Source organism: Arachis ipaensis, chromosome B04 (genome assembly GCF_000816755.2).
Source record: "Arachis ipaensis cultivar K30076 chromosome B04, Araip1.1, whole genome shotgun sequence".
Classification (NCBI taxonomy): Eukaryota; Viridiplantae; Streptophyta; class Magnoliopsida; order Fabales; family Fabaceae; genus Arachis; species Arachis ipaensis.
This window is the reverse complement of record NC_029788.2, coordinates 33,730,292-33,744,851: the sequence shown is the minus strand read 5'-3', so window position 1 is coordinate 33,744,851 and position 14,560 is coordinate 33,730,292. Positions and strand designations below refer to the sequence as shown.

The 14,560-nt window shown below is 31.8% G+C and overlaps 1 protein-coding gene across 25 annotated transcripts; it reads right to left on the bottom strand.

Moving 5' to 3' along the window:
• Positions 6,257–11,125, bottom strand: LOC107639226 (NAC domain-containing protein 92). Of its 25 annotated transcripts, none has more exons than XR_001620020.2 (11): positions 10,872–11,119; positions 10,026–10,212; positions 9,884–9,931; positions 9,095–9,470; positions 8,461–8,564; positions 8,259–8,301; positions 7,578–7,647; positions 7,341–7,414; positions 7,132–7,242; positions 6,699–6,755; positions 6,257–6,569 (listed from the first exon to the last, which is right to left on the bottom strand). XR_001620020.2 is itself a non-coding variant. In XM_021121096.1 (5 exons), exons 2-4 carry the CDS (start codon positions 10,210–10,212, stop codon positions 9,364–9,366), a joined length of 342 nt encoding a protein of 113 aa, XP_020976755.1. In that variant the 5' UTR covers positions 10,872–11,114; the 3' UTR covers positions 8,134–8,301; positions 9,330–9,363. The 25 variants fall into 25 exon arrangements, 2 of the variants coding, with proteins under 2 accessions (XP_020976755.1, XP_016198189.1); XR_002360978.1 differs by having other exon boundaries at positions 8,259–8,564; positions 9,095–9,157; positions 9,330–9,470; XR_002360987.1 differs by having other exon boundaries at positions 9,330–9,470; positions 10,872–11,117.

Sequence of the window (14,560 nt, the reverse complement as noted above, 5' to 3'; positions counted from 1 at the left end):
CTTGCCTATGATGCAAGGAGATGCACGCCCCTACACTAGAAGGGTCAACTTTAATCAAAGGTTGGACCAAGTCCTCATGGACATATGTGTGGAAGGAACTCAATGGAAGATTGACTCCAAAGGCAAGCCGGTTCAATTAAGAAGACTGGACCTCAAGCCTGTGGCTAGAAGATGGTTGGAGTTCATCCAATGCTCCATCATCCCCACTAGCAACCGATCTGAAGTTACTGTGGATCGGGCCATCATGATCCATAGCATCATGATTGGAGAGGAAGTAGAAGTTCATGAAGTCATATCCCTTGAACTCTACAAAATAGCCGAAAAGCCATCTCTTGGGGCAAGGCTAGCTTTTCCTCATCTTATTTGCCATCTATGTTACTCAGCTGGAGCTTTCATAGAAGGAGACATTCCCATTGAGGAAGAGAAGCCCATCACTAAGAAAAGGATGGAGCAAGCAAGAGAGCCCATTTATGGAGCTCAAGAGACGCATGAAGCTCATCACCATGAGATCCCGAAGATGCCTCAAATGCATTTTCCTCCACAAAACTATTGGGAGCAAATCAACACCTCCCTAGGAGAATTAAGTTCCAACATGGGACAATTAAGGGTGGAACATCAAGAACACTCCATCATCCTTCATGAAATAAGAGAAGATCAAAAGGCAATGAGGGAGGAACAACAAAGACAAGGAAGAGACATAGAAGAGCTCAAGGACATCATTGGTTCCTCAAGAAGGAAACGCCACCATCACTAAGGTGGACTCATTCCTTGTTCTTACTTTCTCTGTTTTTCGTTTTCTATATGCTAAGTGCTTATCTATGTTTGTGTCTTATTACATAATCATTAGTATTTAGTGACTTTGTCTTAAAGTTATGAACGTCCTACGAATCCATCACCTCTCTTAAATGAAAAATATTTTAATTCAAAAGAATAAGAAGTACATGAGTTCGAATTTATCCTTGAACTTAGTTTAATTATATTGATGTGGTGACAATGCTTCTTGTTTTCTGAATGAATGCTTGAACAGTGCATATGTCTTTTGAAGTTGTTGTTTAAGAATGTTAAATATGTTGGCTCTTGAAAGAATGATGACAAGGAGACATGTTATTTGATAATCTGAAAAATCATAAAAATGATTCTTGAAGCAAGAAAAAGCAGCAAAGAACAAAGCTTGCAAAAAAAATAGCAAAAAAAAAAAAGAAAAAGCAAGCAGAAAAAGCCAAGGCTCTTAAAACCAAGAGGCAAGAGCAAAAAGCCAATAGCCCTTAAAACCAAAAGGCAAGGGTAATAAAAAGGATCCCAAGGCTTTGAGCATCAGTGGATAGGAGGGCCTAAAGGAATAAATTCCTGGCTTAAGCGGCTAAACCAAGCTATTCCTAACCATGTGCTTGTGGCGTGTAGGTGTCAAGTGAAAACTTGAGACTGAGCGGTTAAAGTCATGGTCTAAAGCAAAAAAAGAGTGTGCTTAAGAACCCTAGACACCTCTAATTGGGGACTTTAGCAAAGCTGAGTCACAATCTGAAAAGGTTCACCCAATTATGTGTCTGTGGCATTTATGTATCCGGTGGTAATACTGGAAAACAAAGTGCTTAGGGCCACGGCCAAGACTCATGAAATAGCTGTGTTCAAGAATCATCATACTGAACTAGGAGAATCAATAACACTATCTGAACTCTGAGTTCCTATAGATGCCAATCATTCTGGACTTTAATGGATAAAGTGAGATGCCAAAACTATTCAAGAGGCAAAAAGCTATAAGTCCCGCTCATCTGATTAGAGCTATGCTTCATTGATAGTTTGGTATTTATAGTATATTCTCTTCTTTTTATCCTATTTGATTTTCAGTTGCTTGGGGACAAGCATCAATTTAAGTTTGGTGTTATGATGAGCGGATAATTTATACGCTTTTTGGCATTGTTTTTAGTATGTTTTTAGTAGAATCTAGTTACTTTTAGGGATATTTTCATTAGTTTTTATGTTAAATTCACATTTTTGGACTTTACTATGAGTTTGTGTGTTTTTCTGTGATTTCAGGTATTTTCTGGCTGAAATTGAGGGACTTAAGTAAAAATCAGATTCAGAGGTTGAAGAAGGACTGCTGATGCTGTTGGATTCTGACCTCCCTACACTCAAAGTGGATTTTCTGGAGCTACAGAACTCAAAATGGCGTGCTTCCAATTGCGTTGGAAAGTATACATCCAGAGCTTTCCAGAAATATATAATAGTCCATACTTTGGCTGAGTTTAGATGACGTAAAAGGGCGTTGAACTCCAGTTCTACGCTGCTATCTGGAGTTAAAAGCCAGAAACATGTCACAAGCCAGAGTTGAACGCCAGAAAAGGATCCAAAACTGGCGTTCAACTCCAAGAAGGACCTCTACACGTGCAACACTCAAGCTCAGCCCAAGCACACACCAAGTGGGCCCCAGAAGTGGTTTTATGTATCAATTACTTACTTATGTAAACCCTAGTGACTAGTTTATTATAAATAGAACTTTTTATCATTGTATTCGCAGTCTTGGTTACTCCGGTTCCCCTCTGGGGCCGAGACCAATGAACTCCATTATCACTTATGTATTTTTAACGGTAGAGTTTCTACACTCCATAGATTAAGGTGTGGAGCTCTGCTGTTCCTCAAAGATTAATGCAAAGTACTACTGTTTTTCTATTCAACTCATCTTATTTCGCTTCTAAGATATTCATTCGCACTTCAACCTGAATGTGATGAACGTGACAATCATCATCATTCCCTATGAACGCGTGCCTAACAACCACTTCCGTTCTACCTTAGATTGAATGAGTATCTCTTAGATCTCTTAATCAGAATCTTCGTGGTATAAGCTAGATTGATGGCGGCATTCATAAGAGTCCGAAAAGTCTAAACCTTGTCTGTGGTATTCCGAGTAGGACTCTGGGATTGAATGACTGTGACGAGCTTCAAACTCGCGAGTGCTGGGCGTAGTGACAGACGCAAAAGGATAGTAAATCCTATTCCAGTATGATCGAGAACCTCCAGATGATTAGCTATGCAGTGACAGCGCATCGGACCATTTTCACAGAGAGGAATAGGACGCAGCCATTGACCACGGTGATGCCTCCAGACGATTAGCCGTGCTGTGACAGAGCATTTGGACCATTTTCCAGAGAGGATAAAAAAAGTAGCCAGTGACAAAGGTGATGTCTTTACATAAAGTCAGCCATGGAAAGGAGTAGGATTGATTGGATGAAGACAGCAGGAAAGCAGAGGTTCAGAGGAACGAAAGCATCTCTATGCGCTTATCTGAAATTCTCACCAATGATTTACATAAGTATTTCTATCCTTCTTTTATTATTTATTTTCGAAAACTCCATAACTATTTTATATCCGCCTGACTGAGATTTACAAGGTGACCATAGCTTGCTTCATACCAACAATCTCCGTGGGATCGACCCTTACTCACGTAAGGTTTATTACTTGGACGACCCAGTGCACTTGCTGGTTAGTTGTATCGAAGTTGTGACAAATCATGAATTGAGATTAGAGCACCAAGTTTTTGGAGCTATTACCAGAGATCACAATTTCGTGCACCAACTATTACTATATTATTTATGATCACATTCAGTATATATGTCTGATTTATTGAAAAAAGTAGATTATTAAAACTGATTAATAACTATTTTAGAGTTAATCCAATTAACACTAGATTAAAAAAAATCAAACAATGCATAACATACTACTTTTTTATTAATCAAATTATTATAATTCAAATTAATTTTAAAAAAATAATTTAAAATTATAATTTTAATCTTATCACGTGCATGACACGGGTAATTACACTCGTAGAAAAAGAAAAGATGGATACCAAGATCAGGTTGCATAGTAACAAATATGAATGACACTTGAGCTGAAGAAATTATGCACAAAGAGAGATTGAGAGCAAAGCAAAGAATTTAGACATTTGTTATCACTTTGTATAGTTTTACAACAACTGTATCTATGCCTAATTATAAACATAAGGACCACCAATGCAGTTACTTTAGTCCTAATAGTTTTGGGACAAAATTCATAGTAGCAAAATTGGATCAAAATTAAATTGGGGCAAAAGGAGAAGGGGAAAGAACGAACCAGAGAGAGGAGAGAGGGAGTGATCGAGCAGCACACAACATGGGAAGGGGAAAGGACGCCGACGACGACACCAGGATGGATGGACGGGAAGGATGCTGATGACGACACGGACATACACGGCAGAGGGAGAAGACTTGGAGGACCCCTTCCACTTTCCTTTCGCGCGCAGGAGTTACACGACGGAGGCTACAGACCAGTGAAGAATGACGACACAGACATACCAGCTGGAACTGTCAGAGGGAAGAGTCACGGTGGCAGGGTATCTCGTTGATGGTGATTAGCGTCTTTTCTCTCCTAGGGTTTGCACGAAAACATGAAGAATAATGGCTCCATTTATCCTTGTCCCCCAAATTTCAATTAACCCCCTCCCCCCGCCAAACAGTTATTTGCGGCAGTTTGGACCCAAAACCGCCGCTATTCCGATTAATTTAGAACGGAGTCTCACAATACTATCAGAACCGTCGCTATTCTGCCATTTCACGGTGGTTCGAATAATCGCCGATAAATTGTTGCCGCAATTTTCCGTGTATCTTGTAGTAGAACACTTCTAATGAGCATATGAATATAACTGCAGTAGATTAAAATTACCTTGACATTCAACAAAGTCAAAATTAGAATACTAAATGATCTCTAACTTTATTTTCTTACTTCGTATATGTGAACATGTAATATTTTGTTATAAAAAAAAACTTTTTGATTATACTATATAGTGATCCAATCAATTCTTAACTTACTCAAATTTCTGCCAAAGATACCAATAATATACACAATAACTGTAAGTGTACATACTAAATATCCATTAGACTACTACTGAAGCATAAAAAAAACTTATGCACTTTTGAACTTTATAACTTTCTTGAGACACCTAATAAGACTATACTTGTCTTCTTTAGAATTGAGTATATAACCTTATTTACAATTCTGCATGCCACTGAAATATAAGAATAGTAAAAATATACATACTCCCATTGAATTGATATATAATCATCAATTATATTTATCTCAAAAGACCATATGCAATAATAATTTGATAAATTATGAAAAACTAATGATGGGAAGTTTTTGAGTCTATAGATGGAATTCTTTAACTTACAGTCCATATATTTATTTGTATCTTGCGATACAAAAAAAATTTCTGCATAACATTACCTCATCAATATTCTCCCAAAAGTATTTTAATTGTTGGATCACAAAAAAAAAATAAGTACCAGAAAAGGTATAAGATTATGCAAAATTTAAGACTTTATCAAAAATCTAAACTGCAATTTTCAATTCTCCTTTTCAGAATAATTCTAGTAATAAAGTATGAGTAGTCATACTTTACTTAGATGATATGAAACTAAAATATCATTGAAAAAAAACAATTGAAGTAAACTTAGAGTTTTTTTAAGAGAAAAATATTTTAGCAAAATATATATTTGAATTTGTAAATAAAAAATAATTTGCCTATTTTTAGTTGAATAAGAATAATTGAATTTGTTAAAATAAAAATAGGAACCAAATTATTCAAAAACATATATACTATATTTTCTTCTAAATTTAAATGACATAACTCTTTAACAATAATGTAATGATAGTACAAACTTACTATCTCAATTCCCATTAAGTTGTTATTATTGCCCAAAAGGATATACAACATCATTTGACATTATACAATTTTATAGAATTTTTTATAGACAACTTATATGAATAGACACTACAAGATTTTTGTTTATTTGTGGCAGTTTTTTTTCTTATTTGTGGAGGTTTATAACCCCCACCAAATAGTTTGTGGGGGAGGGAATTTCTAAAACCCCCAAAATTTGAGGTGCCACGAGGTCTTTTGTGGAGGTTTTTAAAAACCTCCACAATCTATTCAGTGGGGGGTTTTATGTGTGGTTAGTGGGAGTTTTATATTAAACTTTTGTGGCAATTTTTGACCAATATTTGTGACGGTTTAAAATCCCCACAAAAAGACTTTTTCATTTAAAAAAAAATAGCTATTACGTGGAGGTTTCAAACCTGTCAATTTAATTTTTAAAAATTAATCTACATTATTATTACACTACTAATCATTTATTATTAAAAAAATATTTAAGCAAAACATTAAAAATGTAGAAGAAAATTAAAATAAAAGAAATACCTTAAAACAAAATATAGTATACTACCATCATTTTTCAATCACATTAATTATAACTACAAAATATTAAAAATAACATGATAAAATACAGACTTATGTCCAAACTCCTAAACAATAAACATAACTAGATAAATGTATTTACAAATAATGCAAATAGATCTTAACTTCTAGCCATATCATTATCATCCAGAAGTAATGACAAACTAACAATGCAGTTAACAAGTTCTAATGCTTACACTAGCTGTGGCAGTAGCTTTTAAAGCTAAAACAAGATTATTCAGAAATTTCTGTTACAATGAGGAGCCTTTCTTTTAATCTCTATAGCCATTACTCCAAACAACAATACCTGTTCATGTTCAATGCATCATATCAAATTTCAGGCTTACTTCACATTCCAAATTCCAAAATTTAGGAGGACTGAAATTTGAAAAAGAAGAAAAACCAACCAATCATTCAGATGACAGATTCAAAATACCTTTTCAAGATGAGGTGCCATTCCAAGAGTTGAGAACTTTACGTTTATTATCACCACCTGTAATAATTAATACAAATACAAATTCTATTAGATATGAATAACATAAGCACAAAAAAAAAGCCTAACACATAGCTTAAGGTTTTATATTATTGGCATTAAAACTAAAAAGTTATCAGTGCTAAAGCATGGAAGATAAGCTTAATATCTCCTTTGCATAACTAATGGCACACAAATATCTCATAACTAACATAAGCATGTGATTAACAAAACACATTTTTCTAGATCAGCACGCCCGAATTTGACATGTCAAAAACTATGAAATTCTTTTTCCCATTTTGTAACTTGTAACCAATCATTTTTATATATCTATCTTAACCATGAATTAATATAGATAGTTATATAGCAGAAAACAAGACACATTTTAAGCATATACCTAGATTGGCAGGTGCACATTGCCTTTTTTCTGCACTTGCAATCTCAGCACAAAGCTTTTAAATTTCACGAACCATGGAGATTAATTTCTTCTCTATCACTTGCCCATGAGCTGAGAAGTAAATAAAAAGAAGTGATTACAAGAAATTAAAGAGAATAGCCAATGTGGTTTCTCTAACAGTCATTTTACCAATGTGGTTATCATGTTACCCAATATACGCTGAACTTCTCTGTGCCACAAACTCTTCTACTCCATGCCCATTGTATGTTACTCTCCCTGATTTCTGATTTTTTCATCATCATAACTAACCCAATTATTATCTTTTTTTTATTAAACAAATAGGAACAAGAAAATCCATGTGTAATAATTTAATTACTAAAATTTAAAAGGAACTATGGCCTACAATGTATGAACTTATTATAGCAAAATTTGATTAATTTGCTTACTTTTAAATCTTTGCCAAGTTTTCCAACAAAATGTCAATCAAGGCTAATAGCAATGTGGTCTTCCCTGAGCCTGGAGTCCCAACAACAGAGTGTGTGTTTGGATTACAGTTTGTAAACGAGATTTTGTATAAAATTGATTTTGCAAACTTGATTTTGATAAAAAGTAAGTTTGTGTTAAAGTGATTTATGTTTGGTAATTTTTGTATCAAAATTGATTATAGTAAAATAAATGTTGTTTGTCTTATACCATTCAAAATCACTTTTAGATAAAAAATTACTAAAATAGACCTCAACTTAAATAATTTTTTTATATTATTAATAAATCATATTATAAAAAGATAATAACAAACATAATACACAAAAATCACAATTATAAAAGTGTATAATATCAAACAAACAGTTGAAAAAAAATAAAAAAGATAAATAATAAAAAAAATAGAGTTCATATAAATAGGAATAACAAGAATTTTATAAATAATATAATAACATACATGAAGGATAAAGTTGGTAAAAGATAAATAAATAGTTAGTATCATGACTAAAAAGCTCGTTAGGAAAACGGAGAAGCTAAAAATAGTTGCTTCTTGTAAACGTTGGTTTTGGCAGCAGAATCACTTCTGCGTTCATAGAAAAAAATTTTGCCAAACCAAAAGTTGAAGCTTTCAAGAAGTCTAAACGTACTTCTTCCCTTCTAACGAGTTTCCCAAACACATCCAGAGTCATTCTACAAAACAAACCTCATCATTATACCAGCAACAAAATAATAATAAATAAATAAATAAAGTTTTATATGATTCTCGTGGGTGTATTTTTAGCAATAACAAAATAAATAAAAAAATATAGAAAGAGAACAAAAGAAAATAATAATAAAATAATCATTCACCTTCTGGGCTTTATGATTCCACTAACATTCTAAAGAAAATTATGATTCACCTTCTAAGACATTCACAATGAAGTTGAATAGTGTAGGCAATCAAAACTGTGTCACTTTATTAAGAGAAAGAAATCAATCAGCTTTATATTATCATTCCATAATGAAATTGCATCAACAAAATTAAATTATCATACATATGGTTAGCATGTAATAATGTAATCAAACATGAATGAATAGATGTACATCTATTAGATTAGACTTATTGCACAATAATGTAGAGTTTAAATGATTAATTTATAATTTGGATTGCACATAATAGATATTTCAATATCACATAATGGGACAATTATAGCCTCTTTGTTATAAATGGTTTTATTTCTTTCAATTCTTCCTTTTTGTTCAAAATTGACATTAGGCATAAGAACATCTCCGTAAACTTATCTTAACCAAAATGAAATAATCCAAATATATACAAAGTTTTCAATGAATTATATAAACGGTATATGGTTGTACTACATAAAAGAGGTTTTAATTAACTAAATTTTTCGATAATCACCCCTTGTCTTATGTTCGTAGATTGAATAAAATCAATCAATTAATTCAGTTAAATAAGAGTCCCCTTTTTTTCAAGTGCTCTTAATACCTCCTTTGCAGCTTTATACTTTTCCCGAAAAATTTCTTCATATCGAACAGTAGCAAGCATAATCTACAAGTTGATCAAGCGATAAAGCTTCAACAGAGATTAGTCCTTGAAAGAAAATTTGCTAATATATTTTGCAAGAATTAATTTTGTGCACACGAGACAAGACACGAGAATTAACAATAGTTCAATACTGCTTTCATATGTTAGGAACCATAATGAACCATCTGAGGTTTACCTTATGAGAAGGAAGATCAAGGTCCTTGTCTGCCTTAATCATTTCCCAGATTTTCTGACAACTGTAAGGAAAGTCTGACGCAGGAACTACTCCATTCGAGTCCCGAGCAATATCGCAGATTTTTTCTCACAATTCTGCAACCTACAATGAAAATAATCCAAAAGAAGTAGAAAAGTGATGTAAATTATCAAATATGAGAGATAATCATAACTTCATATAGCATTAGGGCTCCTAGAAACAGAGTATGCTCTATTAAGAGATAGTACAAAGTTAGTTAGTTTAGTTATCAGAGTTCTATAGCTAACAGATTTTTGTTTAGTTAGTTTTATGTTTTGGTTAGTTAGTTAAAGCTTGCTCTTTGTGGTTATTCTTGAGAAGAGTCTGACTCTGAATCATGTGTATATATATATAACAATTGTATTGGTCATTAGTGTGAAGAAATAATACTGGTTTTCATTAAGCTCATTTTTATTTTTTTTCTCTAAACAAGTAACCAACTTTGTTCTTAATTTTCTGCATTACTTCACAGCTTGTTTTTCAATCTGTGATGTCACCTTTCTGACAAAAGAAGTACCACTCCTTCTCTCCCATCTTTGCTTTCTCTGCACACCAAATAATAATCAAAATAATCGGTATAACTCATAAGTCATAACTAACTAACTGCTCATGTACGGACATAATATTACTACTTCTTACTTGGTAAATCCCAGGGTTCGGATTTGTTCAAATCGGCTTCACCTATGGCAGTTGCACTGAAGCTGCTGTTCATGACCTTCTCGGTGAGGTAATAAGTGATGATTTCTTCATCTGTTGGGTGGAATCCGAAACCTGGTGGCAAATCCAGCGGCTCCTTGCCTTTGTTAACTACGACAGGCTCTTCCATCTAACACAATCAAACTAAATATCTTTTAACAGATTTTTAGCAGAAAAGGAAACAATCAATCAGCTTTATATTATCATTCTATAATGAAATTGCATCAACAAAATTAAATTAACAAAGGTGAAAATATATTTAGTTATTTACAAAATCAAATGGAGAGAGTAATAAATCTCCAATAGCATAAATCAGAGAAAACAAATCTATCCATAGAAAATGAAAGGAAAACTAAAAAAGAACCTTGAACTTTTATGAGGATATCATCGAACACTTTCTCTGAGTTAACAAGGACAACATCCAAGAAATTATACGTTAGCATAAAATAAAGGATATCATATTAAAAAAAGAGTGTCACGCATATGTATAGAAATCATACTTCAAATATTGCCGAAAATCACTGATTCCTTGAATAGTTAGATAGAAACAAAAATTTTCTCGCAAAATCAGTAAGCAAAAATATCTAGACTAATTGTGTCGCCATCAAATTCACTGAATAATCAGTCACAAAAAAAAAAAAAATCACTGAATAATCGCAAAAGTAACAAAATCCAAATCCAAAATCAGAGAAGTAATACATCAAACCACAATCGGAAAGATTCCACGAAGAACGAAAAGAGAGAGAGACAGAGAAAGACAGAGACAGAGAGGAAAATCTCAAAAGTTACCGTGTCGCGACCAAAGGAGATGATGCATCGACGGAGGAGACAACGCAAAAAGAGATTATCGAAGCATGCGGTGGCGGCAAGGACACGAATGGATATAGTGGTGGTGATAGCGGTGGCGATGGAGGCGGCGATAGCTGTGAGCTTTAGGGTTGAAGCTTGATAATCATTTTGGATTTGACGAGATCTTCTCTCTCACACAGCAACGGGTGATAGCTTTAGGGTTTGTTTGGAGGGGGGTTTAGAAATTTTAATTATCTGTAACAGTGGGGCCTGGGGGGATTTTTTATAATTATGTAGGGGAGTTTTATAATTTGTCACAAATGAAATATTTTGTGTAGGTTTTAAAAATTTCCACTAGAAAACCTCCACTAAATATTAAAATCCTTGTAGTGAGAAGAGTCAAAATCTACTCACCAAATATGTCTTAGCATTGAAACTAAATAAATTTTTCAATCAAAATAAATTAGAGATATATTCATCTTTATACATTAAACGTGATATTTACATAATCTCTTTTCTAATATTTTGAGTACTTACAAAAGAAATAACTGAATTCTTTATTTATTTATGTTATTTCTTGCAAAATATGCCATATGCAATTCTTTTACCCTTATTACTTTTTTTATTTTGACCTTTTTTTTTATTGCACATAGTGAGGATCTATTGACAATTACAACTTGATAACTAACGTTAAATTAACATAATTATGCTTTAAAGAAATAACTTAAATGCATGAGTATGTCGTTAGACACTAATAACGTTAATGCATTTAATTTCAAAATCAGAAAAGATATTTATAAGATGTATTCGCTTATATTTTTATATATGCCTCGTTAAAATTTAATTTGACAAATGTCATATTCATTTCAACCTTGTCACTTTTAACAAAGTGCTTTTGTATTTCTTAAGAAAATTTCTTTAAAGCAAAAACCCTTATTTCGGGCATCGTATTTATAAGTCTTTTGGAATCTCATACTTTAAGATCACAAGATTTATGCAATTTGAACAATCTCACATCTTAATGTTCAGTTTTACTATTTGAAACTTTATCCATGGAGAAGGACTTCTTCAATTTTTAATACAACATCTAGATATATACATTGGCAAACTTAACTTTAAAACAAAATAATATGTTCACCTAAGTTACATATTATATGAATAAAATTTATATGATAGTGGGCCTATCACAAACACCCAACACAACATTAATTTGTAAACGGTATTTTTAATCCATTAATCAAATATTGATAATAAATTTTGTCAAACAAAAAGTCTATTTTTGAACAAATTTATTATTCACATGGAACCAAATAAGTATCACATGTTTATTACCACAAATGCGCATGTAATTTGGTCAAGTACATAACTTCTTTTGGGCCGATCGTATCCCCATAAACTACGTATACATAAATTTATTTAGTGCGGCTTACAAAATATTCTCAATAAATTTCTGTCAAACAATAAGCATATCTTTGGGTCGACTCATTGTTCAAATGAAAACTTGAGAACTATACCTATTTATTATCGCATATATTTTCTATCAATTGGCTAAACACCAATCATCCTTTGGGCCGATTAGTGGTTACATAATTAAATAAAAAATAAACACAAGGTTCAATGTTTATTATTTAACCAAATAATAATTTTTTTGGATCGATTATTGTTCGCATAAATAATAAGTATTGATTTATTCTTAACCATTTGTCCAAATATATAAATATCATTTACATGTATATATAACTCTGCCAAATATAAATCTTCCTTTGAGATGATCAATATTCACATAAATTATATATTACTATATTCCTAATGTTTTAAAATAAATCAATTTTTATAAAAGAGACTACTTTCACAACATAATATTCAATCAATTTATTTCAAAACCAAACCTTTAAATAAATGGATATAATAATCTAAATTGCTACTGATTTTTTTATTTAACAAGACTAAATGCGCATATAGCACAAAAGTAATAAAATAATAAATCATAATATATAACAATCACATAATATTATGTCACCTTCATAGTTATACATATAAATTGCATATGAAAATAACTAATTTTTTTATTTAATTCAAAAATTGAATTCACTTTAACCATCATAATGAATTCAAATTAAAAAAAGACACAACAATTTTTTTATATACCGAAATTAATCATACAATAATATTTAAAACTTCGTTCACACGAATTAAATCCAAATATGAGAAAAGAATAAACAAAAAAAAAATCTTTCCATCCAAATAATACAATAATTTTCTAAAACCAAATTAAAGACATAAATATCTTTTACATATATGCTTGTAGGTGTGACACTGCAATTGGGATAAAAACTTCTTCTCCTTTATTTTGTTCATAACCTTGACTCTTCCAATGACAACCAAATTGAAAATTATTCTATGTCAATTTCATGAACAAAAAAAAAATTGTATATTTATACACACTATTACATATCCTTTTAACATGTGTCTCAAAAAAAAAAGTTTATATATATATATATATGCTCCAAAATAATTGAATTCCATGATTTTGGCATGGGACGAGCTAGTGTAAATACCTACTCCTATGTTATCTTCAATTAATAGTTCTTTCAAACTATAGTGAGTTATACATCATAATGAATGGCTATTCTGATGTACTTGCAATCTATGATGTTACTGGGGTAGTCGAATTAGAGAAAGAGATCAAGAATTTTTAAGAATACCAGCAAAAAAATATCCTTTCTCTACCACGTCCACGACTACAATCACTAGACTGATTCGCAACACTTCTATCTGTCGTCATGTATGCAAAGAACATACCAATTAAAAATGTGTTAAACATATTCGCACATCTTTCAAAATGCTTAATCAAAATAAACTACGTTAAACTTAGTTAAAGAAATATATTATCCGTTGAAATCAAATAAACAAAGAGGTAAGTGCACATTCCAACTTCATAAATATTTAGCAATATATATTACTACATATATAATTTTGTCCGTATGCAAATAAAAAGTCATCCAGCCATAAGTAATTTAAAATAATCTCATATTTGATTTTTTTTTTAATTTACTATCATTTTTGTAACACCCTAACTTTTAGCATGTCATGATCGTACCAAAAGTAAGGCGTTACGGACCTGATTTTCTTTATTATAAATTTACTATTGAGCCTTTACGTCGATATCGCGTTTCTGTTTTTAAGAAAATTTCAAAAAAAAAAGATTTTAGTAATTAAAAATCACATAACAAAAGATCTTCAAATAATAATAACCACATAATTACTAATAATAATAGATGTTATACGATTAAATTCAATGTAAAACTCAAATACAATACCTATCCCTCTGCATAAAATAAAAAAAAAAAACCCTAAAGCAACAAGGACGAGGGAACTCTATAAAAACAACAGGAATCACAAGTAAATCTACTAGTCGTCTGCAGCTTCTTACTGAATCTCCGAACCTGTGTTACTGAAAGGGTGGAAAATTTGGGGTGAGAACAAACCACACGTTCTCAGTAGGGAATGGGAATGCCGTAAAAGTAATGGATTAAAATGCAAATAATTAACTTTGCTCAATAAAAATATATTTTTATCAAACCCTTTGAAAATACTCTTGTTTTACTTTAGCTAACAAATTACCTCTTTTTTTAAAAAAACTCTAAACTCAAATAAAAACTTAAATATAAAATTAGTCACATTTTCTG

Bases quoted from the DNA above. Each gene is read 5' to 3' on its own strand.
- LOC107639226 (XM_021121096.1), bottom strand. From the start codon at position 10,212: ATGGAAGAGCCTGTCGTAGTTAACAAAGGCAAGGAGCCGCTGGATTTG. The intron at 9,932-10,025 runs GTAAGAAGTAGT...TTTGGTGTGCAG, and splicing joins CGAACCCTGGGATTTACCAA to AGAAAGCAAAGATGGGAGAG. The intron at 9,471-9,883 runs GTGACATCACAG...TTTTCATTGTAG, and splicing joins GTACTTCTTTTGTCAGAAAG to GTTGCAGAATTGTGAGAAAA.